Here is a 15825-nt window from a genome sequence, read left to right on the forward strand (position 1 = left end):
GGACATAGATCTCAGCAACAGTCAACCTGCCAACCCGCCATTCCAAATGTGTACCTCCATCTCATTTACCCTGCTACCTTACCCATCATCCTCTGGTGTCCTTCCCTTGCACCACATTCTCAATGCTGCAGTGTTTCTGACAATTAACTTTCAGACCTCTGTTTCCCTTTTGCTCCATCCTCTAACTCAATCCCCTTCCCTTGCACACACCCCTTACCTTGCCCAGTCACCAATTCCACGCACTCATGCCCTTTAATTGCCGATCACACCAAGCCCATTCCTTGCCCCTCACCACCTTCCTGTATCCCACTTACAGTTAGACAGTAGACCACCCTGTTTTTCCAGGCTGCCTATACTACCTGACACAACAGGAAGCCATGATCGGGGTCTTGTTGAGGGGGGGGGAGGGGTGGCAGGGTGTGTGTGTGTTTTCCAGAGTCTGTAGTTTTCTATCTATCTCAATCTAGTGTTGATTTCCATGTGTGTTTTTCACTGATTACATAAGAGAATGGTGTTCTGGACAAGGCAATGAAAAATTATGAAATACGTGGTCATTCAGAGTTGGGTACTAACAGTCAAATTGTCAGTATTTGGTAAATACCCTTGATTTTACGGGCCACCCAGTTCAGGGTTTGATCCAATGCCGTGTGTGGTATTCCATGGGAGTAGTGGCAGTGGTATTTTAGGCAGACATTTGCAGAAAATCCACACATTTTTAGGTGGAGGTAAAAAATCTAAACTGGCCCCAAATTTTGTAAATGTTATTTTTACTGTACAGGGCCGAAGCACGGGTGCTTCCCTTCAATAAAGTGAAAAATGGTTTTACAACGGGCCATATAGAGGGAGTAAAAGGGTGGACATCTCTGATTGCCTCATCTCTCCAACTTATCTATATATTGCATGCAAGAGCCAGAATTGACCCTTTTGTGCATACAGAAAATCCACAGTGGTGATATGAGTCCCTACTGTACAGAATTGATTTTCTCCCTTCACATTGATTCTGAAAATGGCTGAAAAGAAATGTTAAACCCTTTTTACATTACCGCCATCAGAGGTGGTATTTCTGAAATAACACTCGAGGTATTCCAGAAATACTGCCTCTGCTGTACTCAACTTTGAGTAAAACAGATTTCCAGAAATCCCTCCGGTGGAGCTGGTAGCTTTCTTCGGCGGTATTAAAAAATCTGCCCAACTCTAAATGACCCCTTAGTAATTAATATATGTATATCACATCTGTGTGTGTTAATCAACGGTGTCCAAAAGTATGTACCACAAACAGTCCAACAGCCATTTCTATAACCACTATGTATGTAAAATCCGTGGCTGCTATTCAGGATGCTGTTGCACTCTTTTTTGTATATACACACCAGTGATCAAGTAATTCACCAGAACAGAGGGGAAGCATTTGTATGGAATCAAACCGAGGAAAAATTCTAATGAGATATGGACCATTCCTTCCGTGGCAAGTAGGAGTCGTGAACAGCTGCTGTGGAGTGTAACATACCTATGGTGTATGGGGAGCAGTGGTGCCAACATTACCATCCTGTGTCACAGAATCTGTTATTCAAATGCAAACATTGCCACTGGGAGATATGAACACATACTTGCCAACCCTACCGATTTAGGCGGTAGGATACCGCTTTTTAAGCAGTCCTACCACCTACGGATTTATTGGCACCAAATACTGATTGCCCACGCCAGCTCGGGGGAGTCTTTCAAGGACTTCCCTGAGCTGGCGTAGCGGGAGAAGACACAGCATGCAGGCTTTTGATGTAAAAGGCGCCCACAACAGTGGGCTAAATGCGCCCCTCTGCCATGGGTGCCTTTGACAAAAGGCGCCATTAGCCCCCCACCACGCCAGCTAGGGGGAGTCTTTCAAGGACTTCCCTGAGCTGGCGTAGCGGGAGAAGGCACAGCATGCAGGCTTTTGATGTAAAAGGCGCCCACAGCGGTGGGCTAAATGCGCCCCTCCGCCGCGGGTGCCTTTGACAAAAGGCACCATTAGCCCCCCACCACGCCAGCTCGGGGGAGTCTTTCAAGGGCTCCCCCGAACTGGCGTAGTGGGAGAAGGCACGGCATGCAGGCTTTTGATTTTAAAGGCGCCCACGGCGGTGGGCTAAATGCGCCCCTCCGCTGCGGGTGCCTTTGACAAAAGGCGCCATTAGCCCCCCACCACGCCAGCTCGGGGGAGTCTTTCAAGGGCTCCCCCGAGCTGGCGTGATGGCAGAAGGCGTGGCAGGCGCCTCATTGTCATTGGATGCACCCGCGGCGGTGGGCTCATTCAATGACAATGGGCTGCTGACGCTCCTATTCCTATCATTACCTCCTCGCTGGACTATTTTTGAAAGTTTAGATTTTTGGTCACAGAATGTTGGCATGTATGTGAACATGCCCCTGCAGTCCAGGCTCCTCTCTCTCTCACTGTGGAGGCCCATGTGTGGGGGCCATCCAGGCACATCTACAACATTGCTGAAATCAAGACCAGTGCCTCGCCACATGTACACCTAATGTGAGCTGACTTTGCAGTGTCTGGAAGGATTTCGTCTTTTTCTATAATTATTTTTATATTTGGGAGCTCTGGCCCATGGGGCAACAACCCAACCATCCTGGGGGGCAATTGCCACTTTGCCCCCCTCGCCAGTCCGCCGCTGGTGGTCCTAGCAATGATTGTATCTGCATGGGCCTCTGGGCGCTACTACTAGTAATTAATAAAGCGGTATTTTGTGATGAAAATAAAGTTGGCGGTGGAGGACCGATATAAAAAAAAGACGCCATTGGAACACCAAACACTGAAGCGGTAAAAAAAATATATATATAATAATAAAGTGTTAATTTGGCGACGTTTTATCGCAATTCTTCCTGCTTCCTCAGCAAGGCCCCCCGCCGGTGAAGGCAGAAGGGGCTGGCGGGGGCTGACTGCATGAAAACTGTGGGAAGCACTGCAGCGGGAACAGGCAGACGCGCACTTCTCAGAGGAGGGCCGGGGCACTAGAACGGCGCGGACGGGCTGATATCTCACTTTAGCCAGAAGGCGTCTCTTTCCACGTTTTGGGAACTTGTTAAATGGTGCGTGCAAAGTCCGGGGTTTTCTCCCTAATAGATAGTTCTCCGCAGCGTTCCCGTCGCCCCCTCCCCCCCTGATTGGCTCTTTTCAACCTGCGCTTCTCAGCTCTGCCGTTCCAGTGTGGATGTTGTTTTTTTCTGTTTTGCTCAGTGCTGACGGTCTTGTTGAAAGCCGAGAATCAGAGGAGGGTGCTGCCTGCACTTGGTTCCTCGGGGAGCTCGGCTTGGGCACTACAGAGGGATTCCGACAATCGGTGGGTTGGGTTTTTCCGGGAGCTGCTGGTGTCTGGTCTTCAGAGAGCTGCGTGTGCCACGGTCCTCGGCAACTGCCGGAGTTAAGTTCCTCGGGAGCTGTGGGTGTCGACGGATTTTGGATGCCAGGATCCTCTGAGCTGTGGGTGCAAGAGTCACCCGGGTTCCACCCCTCAGGCCGCTTTGGGAGCTAGGAATGTCAGATAGCTCTGGTTGCAAGTTCCGCAGAGAACCTTGGTTGGAAGGGTTCTCAGAGAGCGTTGAGTGCAAGGGCCCAACCCAAGTCGTGGGTGCTAGGACCACAGAGAGCTGTGGCTGCCAGGACATCAGAGAGCTGTGGGAGACAGGACATCAGAGAGCTGTAAGTACATAGGTCCGCAGAGAGCCTTGGGTGCAAGGGTCCACAGAGTTATTTTACCAGGGTACACAAAGAGCTGTGGGTGTCTGTGTCCTCCCCAGGGGTTCCTCCGATAAGTGGGTGACCAAGTCCACCGGAAGCTGTGGGGGCAAGGCCGTGGATGCAAGATTTCATTGAGAGCTCTACGTGCCAGGCTCATAGGAGTGCTATGGGTGCCAAGGTCTTTAGAGAGCTGTTTTTGCCAAGTACCTCAGAGAGCTGTGGGTGCCAGGGTTCTCGAGCTGTGGGTGCTGGTGTCTCCGAGAGCTGTGGGTGGTAGGTCCTGAGGGCTTTGGGTAACAGAATGCTAGGAACCTCCAGGACTTGCGGTCCTCTGTGTGCTGTGGATGCAAGATTCCATTGAGAGCTCTAAGGGCCAAGATTCTCGGAAGGTTGTGGCTGCCAGGGACCTCAGAGAGCTGTGGGTGTCTGGGACCTCAGTTAGCTATTGGTACTAGTGTTTTCAGAGAGCTGTTTTTGCCAAGGACCTCGGAGAGCTCTGGGTGCAACAGACTTCAGAGAGCTTTGGGTGCCAGGGATCTCAGGCAGCTGTGGGTGTCAGGGTTCTCAGAGAGGTGTGGGTGTCAGGGATCTCAGGGAGCTGTGAGTGCCAGGGATATTAGAGAGCTTTAGGTACCAGCACCTCAGATAGCTGTGGGTGCAAACGACTTCAGAGAGCTGGGGGTGCCAGGGACCTCAGAGAGCTGTGGGTGCAGACTTCAGAGAGCTGTGGGTGTAACAGGCTTCAGAGAGCTCTGGGTGCAAACGACTTCAGAGAGCTGTGGGTGCAAACGACTTCAGAGAGCTCTGGGTGCAACAGACTTTAGAGAGTTGTGGGTGCAACAGACTTCAGAGAGCTGTGGGTGCAAGGGGTCACAGAGCGCTGTGAGTGCCAGGGATTTTGGAGAGCTTTAGTTGCCAGCACCTCAGATAGTTGTGGGTGCAAATGACTTCAGAGAGCTTTGGGTGCAACAGACTTCAGAGAGCTGTGGGTGCAAGGGGTCACAGAGCGCAGTTGGTGTAAGGATCCTCAGAGAGCTCTGGGTACCAGGGATCTTAGAGATCTGTGTGTGCAAAGGTTCTCAGATAGCCTTGGGTGCAAGGGTTCGCAGACAGGTGTAGGTGCCAGGGAACTGTGTTGGAAGGGTGCAAAACGATTTGTGGATTCAAGGATCCTGAAAGAGCTGAGAGTGTCAGGGCCACTCCACCCCCACGTGGGTGACAGAATGTTCGGGAAGCTGTGGGTGCTAAGGGTCTCGGAGAGCTGTGTGGTAGGTCGGCAGAGAACTGTGGGTACCAGTATCCTCGGGAACTGCATGAGTTGGGAGCTTTGGCGTGCCGTGGGTGTAAGGGTGCACACAGAGCTCTAGGTGCCAGGGTCTTCAGAGAGCTGTTCGTAACAGTGGTTTCAGAAGGCTGTTTGTGCCAGAGCCCTCAGGAAGCTGTGGGCGCCAGGGTCCTAAGAGATCTGAGGCCTCAAAGGTCCTCAGTAAACTGCAGGTACAAGCATCCATAGAGATCTGTAGGTGCCAAGGTTCGTCAAGAGCTGTTTGTACTGGAGTTTTCAAAGAGCTGTGGGTGCCAGGGACCTCAGAGATCCGGAGGTCCAGAGCTTTCAGGGTCCTGCGTCATTGTGGTGCTGTGGGTCAATGCGCTGCATTCAGTTGTGCTGGGGAGTGCCACTGTATCACGAGAATTCGATGCTTAAGGGTCTTTGGAAATCTGCGGTGTAAAAGACTATTGAGGGCCAGTGGAAGTGTGGTCTCCAGTAAAGGTGTGGTCTCCAAAGCCCTGAAGTCTGAGTATCTTTAGATAATGAAGTATCAGGTCCCTTAGGAGGCAGTGGGTGTCAGGGTTACGGGTTCAGATAAGCACCTTTAGAGACTTGGATTTTAATGATCTTTATAGAAATTGAGTTTGAGGGACTTTGGAGTGTTGAAGTTTGAGAAGATTCTGAGACCTTGCGTTTTATAATTGATCACCAGAGGTCTTGGTTCTCAGTGCCTATGGAACTTGGAGTTTCAAGGTTTTTAGGATATTGTGGTCAACAAGGCCTTCTTAGGTGTAGATCCCTGTGGGCTGAAGTCATCGGAGTTCCAGGATCTTCTGCCAGCTGGTGGTATCATACTTTTCAGCCAACTGGAGTTAAGGATTCTGGGAGACTTCCAAGTGAGTGGGGGCTTTGTAGAAACAGGGGCATCAGGATTGTTTGGTGAGTTGTAGGGTAAGGGTCTTAACTCGTAAAAATAGAGAACGGAAACATAGACAGCAAGAAAGCCTGGTCTCTCTTTATAACACTACTAGGCTCAAGAATTTTCAGAAGGTTAAGTTCAAAGTGTCTTCAGAGATTTGGGTTGTTCAGCATTTAAGAGACTTGAGGTGTCACGTTCTCTAACAGTTTGGAATTTGGAATCTAGTGGTCTTCAGTGAGACAGGATGTGGGGATCTGCTGGGCTTGCAAGAGCCCACAACTTGGTACTATCTAACTCAGTCTTAAGCCAAGGGGATCAGATACTCTACCAACCCCTCACGCATCTAACCTAAGCATCTCTGCTGCCTGCAAATCTCCTAGGGCTGTTCCTGAGCATGCCCCACTCGAGCCAGATAAGACACCATCAGTAGGTTGCCTGCCAGGAGCAGACTGGCCTAACCCTTTCTTTCCTGTGCGGCCTGCGACTGGGACGGCAACCCTACCCCATCTCTGCCAGTGAAGCTGTACGCGGCTAGACGGAGTCTGTCTGAAACAGGACACTAGCAGACCTCTAGCATCAGCCAACTATGACATGGGACATTCCATTCATGGACGGAAGCCTCGTTGGGTTGAGACACTGGGCTGCCACCTGGAAATGATGACATTTTGACTTGGCAGGTTGAGGTGAGGTCTAACATCCTGGAGCGAAAAAGAAATGTAACAACGGACTCATTAACAGGAAGGACTGAGAATGACATCTAATGCATGGGAAAGCAATAGAGATGCAAAACCAGGAGCTGGGATCCAAATCAAGTACATGGGGCAGAGATGGAAATGTGACACTGTTGATGGCTACTGAAATTTGACACTGACGGCTGAGAAGGAAATCTAACGCATGGGAAAGCAGAAGCACTGCAACACCATGGACTGAGACACAAATGCAACACATAGGATAGACATGGGAATGCACATCTTTTGACAGCGATGGAAATGTCACACAGGGGAACTGCGCTACAAATCCAACCCGTGATCCAACCCGTGGGACAGAGATGAAAAGCAAACCCTGAGGACTGAGAAGGAAATGTAAAATGAATGGAAATTGATCATCAGGGACTGAGATACAAATCCATCCAACACATGGGACAGAGATGGAAATGCAACAGTGAGGACTGAGAAAGAAATGCAACAGTGAAGCAACACAAGGCAGTGAAGGAAATGTAAGACTGTTGACTCTGGTGGACATTTAATACCGAGGACTGAGAAGGACATCTAAACCATGGGAAAGTACTGAGATACAAATGTATCCAACACATGCGACTGAAATAGAAATGCAACACAAGGCAGTGAAGGATATATAACACCGTTGACTCAAATGGAAATTTAACACCGGGGTCTGGGATGAAGGTGAAACCATGGAATGAAATTTAAATGTAGCACCCTGAAGTGAGATGGACACTTAATTCTCAAAAGACCGACCGGAAACATAACATGTGAGACAAAGATTGAAACCTGGCACCTGGAGGGCGATGCCAAAGTACCACCCGGGAAAGAAATACAGGGCGAACGTCTGAGACTAATCTTGAAAGATGGCACGAGGGAGAGGGAAGGGGGTTTTGCCGCCAGGATCAGGGATGGCGGTTTAACATACGGCAAAACAACGGCGGGCTGAGACACGGCGAAGAGATGGCATCGTGACGCCCTTGGGAGACCGGCGCGGCGCTCCCATGCCCTGGGACAGAGATGCCCACCTGATGCCGGGGATAGAGATGGGCCTGCACTGCTGGACGTTCCACAGCCTCATCCTCCTCTTCCTCACTCAGCACAGGTGCGCCAGGTAAGTCCGCAGCTCCCTGGGCACTGCCATTGGTACTTTAGCGTGTTTGCCTCCGTGACTGCATGCACTGCAAAAGTTGGGATGTGCCCCCCCCCTCCCCCCTCCCAGCCCCTCCTGCGGACAGGCAGATTCACCCACACACCCTAACTTAATGAAATCCCGGGGTAGAACCCTACTGCACGGGTGTTCTCTGTTCTCCTTTGTGATTGGGCCAACAGAATAGCCCAGTATACTCTGTATGAGATACAATGCGGCCCTTCCTCACAGACAGTTAGAAAAACGCGGCATTCGGCGTTTTACACTTCCCATTTGTTTTAACATTGCGTCAATACTTCAGCCATTCGGTAACTGTGATGTGGAAGCGTTGTGTTGTGTGTTGTGGTTGCACGGACTGCTTTTGACCATAGTTCCTCGCGGTGTGACAGCAGGCGGGGTTTCTGCTGACAAAACGGCAGCAACCCAAGCACGGACAGGACCAGCAAAGCGCACCTGGAAAGCTCCATCAGCACATTACATTCATATTTCATAAAGCGCCTTTTACCGGAGGATTCGAACCTGTGTGGATCTGCGTAGTCTTGCTTCCAAGACAAGCACGCAGCCCCGGGGCTATCCTGGGCTATTTGCCAGCCTCGGCTGGAGAACAAGCAGGTGCGAATCGACCCCAAAGAGGCTGAACCCCACCCCCCCCCCCCCCGGCCCCCGCCCCCGCCCTTACCACGCACTGTGGTCCTGGGCAAATCAAGTATCTGCCTGTGTTTAGGTTGGCTGAGCTCACACAATCAGTAGCGCTTAGAAACAGTCGAACGCGCACCTCTACGTTAAGCGCTTCACACCAAGTTGACGTTCTCCGGCACTGACGCCATGGAAGCTGGCCACCTGCAAGGACAGGTGCAGTAGCGGAGCGACATTCACATAGAGATGAATCAATAATGAAACACACGCGATAAAAATAACGGCAAAGTGGGAAACAAGTCGGGTAGATGGATGGGGGGAGGGGCGTGGGGGCGCGGAGGGAGCTGCGCGGCATTACGAGCACTGACAGGCATCCGATTGGCGCATTCCTGCCAGGAGCTGCCAGTGCGAAGGTTTCCCACTCGAGAAAGTGTCTCCCCCATAATGCAAGGAGTTTGTTGGCAGCCAAGCGTGGGCTGGTATCTAGGAGCCGGGTTATATATAGACTCGATGTGTGTGGCTCCAGATATCATTTTTTTTTATATCTTGGGGATAAAGTTTATTTGAAATATGTAAGCGGTGATGGGGCTTGTCTTCTGATAGGATGGGGGGGGGGTGGTGGGGTCTTCACTGGGGTCTGTTGTGGGTCTCTGTGGTGGGTGGGGGGCTCAGGAAGGAGGGAGACCAGCTGCCTACTACCCTTACCTGCTGTGCGTGTGCCACTAAACAGGTGTGGTGACGAAGGGGCATTGAGCTCCGTTGGGGTGGGGAGGATTGGGGCGCGAGTGATGGCAGGATATCGAGGGAGAAGGGTGGGGGAGGGAGAATGGAGGCCGCACATCTTACGAGGGATGGGCGAGGGGGAGAGGTGTACGGCAGAGAGGGAGTGGACGGGTAAGACAAGAGGTCGATGCGGAGAAGCCGAGGGGTGGGGGCGGCGAAGGCTGGGTGCGCGAGGGGGAAGAACAACGGGAAAAATAGGGTGGAGGGACTGCACACGTTTGTGGGAAGTGAGGGGGCAGGTCGGACCTGGTGTGGTGAGCGAAAGTGAAGCACAGATAAGAGCCGAGGTGTGGGTGGATGGGGGGAGGGGAGGAGTGACAGGGGGGTGCAGCCAGTCAGGGGAGTAAGAGATTAGAGTGGGTAAGGACGATGGGGGAGGGTGGTAAGGAGATGGTGCAAATCGTGTGATGGGGGGGCGTCCTTAAGGAAGATGGGAGGGGGAGCGTAACGACAGTGGGCACGTGTGACTGGAAAAGAGATAGAGTGGAAAAGTGTGCAGTAAAGAAGAGGGAAACCGCGTCAACGCGGGAGAGGGGAGTGACGTGGACTGGAGAGAGCGTATGAGGGGAGAGGGAGAGGGGAATGAACAAACTGTGGTGCGGCAAACGAGAGGAGACGTAAACAGTGGAGAAAGGTGACGGGAGAGACGAAGACGAGTAGTGGGGAGAAGTGGAGAGGCAGGGACAAAGGGGGACAAGACAGGTGATAGATGAAAGGAAGAGCAGGTGGAGTGGGACAGACGGAGGACAAGAGGGCGTGAAGAGACGAGACTAGAGGAATGGGGGTTTAAGAGGGAAATGAGGGTACAGGGAAAGAAAGCACCGGCTGGGAGAAACGAAAAGTGCTGGTGTCAGGGATATAGACACGTGGGAAGTGATAGTGAGTCGTCCTTTTGCACTGCGTACACGCACAGGCTGTACAACCACCTCGTGCGTTATTCTTAAATATAAAAAAATTACAGAAACTTTGCACTGGTGCAAGTGCATTCAGCACTAGGGCAAACAATGCACTAATACAAAGCCATATTATTTCAGTGCATTTTTGCATATCACACTAGCCCTAGGGAAAACATTGCCCTGGTGTAAAAATACTTTGAAAGAATATTGTTTTTGCAATACCACAAGTTAGCAGAGCAACTAGGGCCCATCCAAAACCTTCCCACTGGTCTTCCCATGTCAGGTGGCTTCACCTGAGACTTCCCCACAAAGCTATCGATTCATTTGTTGCACGGTCGCACGAAGACCATTGGCACGTGCAACATTCTACACCACCCCATTATCTGAGCATCTGTATTGGCTGGAGCGGGTTCCCCCAGGCCTGGGACCTTGTTCTGTTCACAGCGCTTGATGTACCTTGTCAGGGTAATGAGAAAGACTATGTGTTTCCATTGTTGCCACTGGTCTGATCACCTACCTGAGAGAGTGCCTGCAGGTTGCAGGTTTGGTGGACAAAACATGTATCAATCGTGTCTGCTTCTTTGGGAACAGCTCCTCTTCTCACCGTGAGTAAATAGCCATTGGTGGCTTTGCTTGGTCACGTGTGCGAGGATCACAATACAATTATGAGGATTTTATTCTGTATTTTGCAGGTGGGCCACTGCCTCAGAAATTTTCCACCCGCTCTTGTCCTTGGCTGCAAACAATTTCTCTGTACTTCGTGCTGCAGGGACTGCACTTCTCCCTCCATGTATTTGAGGCCTGTGGTTTCACGTGTATTCACAACAGTCATTCTATGGTTTCCTATTGCGTTCTAATATCTTATTAGAGGTTAGTCGCAATAGAGCGTATAGATTCCTTTTGCGTCCTGCTAGCTCCTTATGATTAGTTGCGATAAAATGGTTGCACGCTCGGTCCACGGTTGTTTGGCTTTCTTGAGTTTCTGCATTGGCTAAAGAAAGAAGATCTTGACAGTATGTACATGTGTCTGTCCTCTATCTATAGACGGTGAAAGCATGTTCTTTGTGTATATGTGTGTGTGTCTGCGTATCTTTGTGCAGGAATGCAAATGTGCTTCATGACTGACACTGCTATGTCGTGTTGTCACCAGTGATGTCATCACAGTTGGACTTTGCCATCAGTCAATTTGGTCCATCGATGAGGCACTTGTCTTCTCGAAGCCACCAACTGGATATGGTTTAAAAAGTTGTCTGAGAGAATATCTCTTTGCATATGTGGGATACACTGGCACGCCTGGTGATTGGCCGAACAGCGATTTGCATCTTTCGTTTCTCATTCTTCAGGTTGACATTTGCATAGGGGACATGAGGGCCATTCCAGGGACCCCCTCTTCAGTGGCATCTCTCATCGACTGATAGCTGGCAGCCTGTTGTAGTAAGAGGACTGGTGACTCATCTGGCCCAGTAGGTGCACAACAATTTAAATACCCACCCTGCTAGGTGGAAGCTTGCAATGCCGTGGAGTACTTCCGTGTTGCATGGCAGTGCCACCTGTCATGGTTTCTTACATCTGCACAGGCGCCTGAAGACCCCTAGGACCTAAACTCCCCTCCCTGCTTACACTGTACTGCCATGGCTGTTACAGAATGGATCCCCATTGTGTCATAGTACCCGGCAGTCTGGTCATGCAGTGCCAACCTGACGGGGCACTGTGGCATCTTTCCTGTTTATAGGGGCAATACCAACCCCAAACCCCCGCCTGCCCTCGGTAAATAGCTCTTAATTTTGTGTACAAATACCTCAACTTTTCAGAAAGCCAAAGTGTCCCCGGAAAACAAGCAAGTCTTAAATTAAGCTAAATTCAAGCTAGTTCTGACCACGTGGTTCTGAGCATGACTACTCTCCCCAATGCAAATATATTGTAACAGAGCCTTTATGCAGCACACGCCGCAAGCCAAAGTAACCTTTGACGCTTTTCGAAAGGTTTTATTATTAACCAACTCACTGGTTCTACTCATGTTATCAGCATGGAAGGGGAACACGTCAGCCCCGATGGGAAAAAGTCTCTGAACGGGGGGCTGCACACAGAGTTCTCCTTACCTAAATTAAAAAGAAATGTTAAATGTTAATGATATTTGTACCGCGCACCGTCACCAACTGCGTTGGTCCCCAGGCGCTCTGGCAGATCTGCAAACGAGAAGGTGGGATGGGTTAGTAGGGTGAAGAAGGAGTAGGACAATGAGAGGAGTGGTGTCCTGTTGGCAGCTTCAACTCGGTATACACTGGGTGCTGAGCTTTTGGTGCGAATATCAGGGGATGTCAGTCCTCGTGTGCTGTTGGTGCGGTTTATGTGTTGTGGCGGTGTGGTGAAGTGCATGCGGATTGCAGTGCGAGAGGTGGTTGTGTTAGTTTGAGTGAGATAAGTATGTAGAACGTTTAGAGCTTTTTCGGTTAGTGTGTTAAAGCTTTCGCCAATCTCAGCATGGCTGAATGCCTGGGCCTCTGGATTCCTACCTGGTGCGGAAAAGGCTAGATTCGAGAGATCCGCACAGTGGCAGGAGAGACCCACACCCAGCTGAGCAGCTGAGCATAGCAGCCTGCTTGGACACCCAAGGGGGGAATGGACACTCTGACCTCACTATACATAGTTCACTAAAATGCTACAGTAGACTCAGCTCACCAGAACACACATGGGAATGTTGCGTTCTGGTTCTTCTAGTGACTATCTTTCGAGATGTCTTATGGGCTGTCGTGGGGTGCATTCTGAACGAGTTTCGTTGTTTTGTGGGGGCCGAGGTCAGTCTCTTTATTCATCATCGATAAGCGGTATGGGTGTTCTTTATGGATGGTCTTCTAGTTACGCAGTGAAGAGCCAGGATTTGAGCAGTTTCCAGAATGCTAGGTGTTTTCTTGTATTCCGTACATTCTTCGGTAGGTCATTCCAAGTTTTCGGTGCTTGGTGAGAAAACGAGGATCCTCCAAGTTTTTTTTTGTTATAGGGTTTTGGTTCTAGGCGTACGCCGTTGCTTGATCTGAGTGTTCTTGTTGGCTGGTGTAGGTATAGCTTGTCTCTCAGGAATTCTGCGCCTTGGTTGTGTATTGCTCTGTGCGTGATGCACATGGATTTGAATTTTATTAGCTGTTTTATTGGTGACCAGTGCAGTAATTTTAGCGCTGGTGTGATGTGTTCTCGCCGCAGTATTTTGAGAAGGAGTCTGGCCGCTGCATTTTGTATGCATAGTAGTTTTTTAAAATGTCTTTCAGGCATGCCCAGGTATAGGCTGTTGGCCTAGTCTACTCTGGACATGACCAGAGCAATGATGGTAAGAGTTTTGTTGACGAATGACAGGAACGGTAGGATCCTTTTTGCTGCTCGTAGGAGAAAGAAGCATTTCTTGAGTAGAGCGTATAGCTGGGGCTCTGGGGTGAGGTTGTCGTTCATCAGGACCCCTAGGTTTTTTACAATCGAGGATGGCGTTGGTGGCGAGCCAAGTTCTTTTGGCCAGGGGATGTAGTTGATGTCTCCTCTGTTTTTTTTGACGATCATTATCTCAGTTTTTCCTGGTTCATTTTGAGGTGGTTCAGGTTCATCTAGTTGAATATATCCCAAAGGCATAGCTCTAGTGTTGTGTTTTCTTCTCGGGTGTCTTGTATTTTGAAGATTATTTGTGTGTCGTCGGCGTAGTTTTAGCAGGTGAGGCCATGTCCTTTGATGATTTTGATTAATAGATATAGGTAGATGTTGAATAGGAGCTGGGAGAAGGATGAGCCTTGTGGTACTCCGCATGTGGAGTCTCTTGGGTTGGATTTAAAAGGTTTCATCCATACGGTTTCCGTTCTGTTTGTTAGGATGGATTTGATCCATAGTAGGGTGGTGTCTGTTATGCCCAATCCTTCTAGTCTCGTTATGAGGATGTCATGGTTGACAGTGTCGAATGCTGCGGATAGGTCAAGAAGTATCAGGGCGGTGCTGTAGTCTGGGTCTGCGTTTGTTTTTAGGTCATCCCATATTGAGAGGAGAGCTGATTCTGCTCCTCTCATTGGTCTGAATTGAACTTGTGCCTGGTCTAGTAGGCAGTGTTCCTCTATGAATTCTTGGGTTGTTTTGTAGATGTACGTATCTAGCAGTTTGGCTAAGCACAGGATATTGGAGATGGGTCTGTAGTTGGATAAGTCCTCTACGTTTCCGGTCGTGTCTTTGAGTAGCGGCCTGATGTACGCCATTTTGAAGGCCTGTGGTACTTTACCTGTTGAGATTGAAAGATTGAGGACATTCCTGTGGTATTCCATGGGAGTTCCTTGTTTGAGGATTGATTTGTATATGTGCGGGGGGCAAGGGTCTTCTGGAGAGCCTGATTTGTTGCTTTGGTTTACCAGTTCGACGAAAGTCTCCAATGATATTTCGGGGAAGCTTTGTAGTCTGTTCGTGTGTTTCTCGTGTGGGCGTGTGGGGTCCATGGTGTGATCGTGTGGTCTGCTTTGTATGGTTTGTTGGATAGTAGTGATCTTATTTTTGAAGTGTTCTCCTAGGTCATTGCATAGTTTCCTCGATGGGGTTGGCGCGTTGTTGCATCCTAGTGGGTTTTTTATTTCGTTTATGGTTTTGAAGAGTTCTTTTTGGGTGTTTGGTGCTTTGAAGATTCGATTGTCGTAGTGTTTCCTCTTCGCTTTTTGAATTTCCTTTTTGTACGAGCGGATATGTTGCAGAAATTTCACTTTGTTCGCAGAGTGTTTGTTGATCCTCCATTCTGATTCTAGTTTTTGTTTTTTTCTTTTCATCGTGCGGAGTAGTGGGGTGAACCATTTTGCCGTGTTTTTTTCCGTGTTGGCATGAAGGGTTTTTCTTTGGCAATGTCGACTATAGTTGTTAAGATCCATGTGTGGTGTATGGCTACTTTTTTGTCCAGGTCTGCTTCTTCCATAATTGATGCCTGTGGTTTGCTAAGTTCCAGGAGTTCAGTGAGGTTGGAATTTTTGATGGTTCTCCAATTTCTTTTCATGGTGGCCGGCAGTTTGTCTTGTTACTTGTTTAATGGAATGGCCATTGTGATTATGAATGGGATGATGAGGTGGTCGCTCCAGAGTTTTTGAATTGGGGGTGCCATGGTAATGAGTTTGTCGTTGGCGAAGATTGCATCAAGTGTATGGCCTACTGAGTGAGTTGCTCCTTTGACTAGTTGTTGTAGATTCATTGCTGCTAGTTGGGCGGTTAAGGATTTTTGTGTGGTTGTGGTTTCTTCATCGAACCAGATGTTGAAATCTTTTAGGATGATCAGATGATTGTGCTTGATGGCTAGGATGGTGATTTCTTCCGTGAAGGTGTCTACAAAGGTTGCATCGTAGGTTGGTGGTCTGTATATCAGTATGAATTTCAGGTTTGTTTTGGGGTTTACTGATAGACGCAGTATTAAGGATTCACATTTATGGGTGTTTAATAGGTCTTCCAGTTTATAGCCAGTTGTTCCTTGTGTATGATTGCTAGTCCTACCCTCTTTTGTTTTTCCTGTTTGCTTGGATACATTTGAAGTTTTCAGGCAGGCAGTTGTTGAGGGTGATCTTGTAGTTGTCGTCTAGCCATGTTTCGGTTATGAATAGTATGTCGATGCCTCCGTCTGATAAGAGGTCGTATATTTCAGTTGAGTGTTTGGACATGAACCTTGTATTTATTAAATTACAGTGGATTCTCTTGGTGTGGTTATGTTTGGTAGTAGTTTCTTGTTCTGGCTTGTGATTGTACG

At 49.3% G+C, this 15825-nt stretch overlaps 1 protein-coding gene across 1 annotated transcript in view; it reads left to right on the forward strand.

Annotated features, from left to right (window-relative positions):
* Positions 1-2965: 2965 nt before the first annotated feature.
* Positions 2966-15825, forward strand: part of GABRD (gamma-aminobutyric acid type A receptor subunit delta) — a 504159-nt gene continuing 491299 nt past the window's right edge. Inside the window, exon 1 of the mRNA XM_069610173.1 lies at positions 2966-7737. Coding sequence (XP_069466274.1) covers positions 7628-7737 — 110 coding nt within the window. The 5' untranslated portion in view covers positions 2966-7627. The remainder of the gene's footprint in view (positions 7738-15825) is intronic.

This window comes from Ambystoma mexicanum, chromosome 8 (assembly GCF_040938575.1).
Source record: "Ambystoma mexicanum isolate Mex_15411 chromosome 8, UKY_AmexF1_1, whole genome shotgun sequence".
Classification (NCBI taxonomy): domain Eukaryota; kingdom Metazoa; phylum Chordata; class Amphibia; order Caudata; family Ambystomatidae; genus Ambystoma; species Ambystoma mexicanum.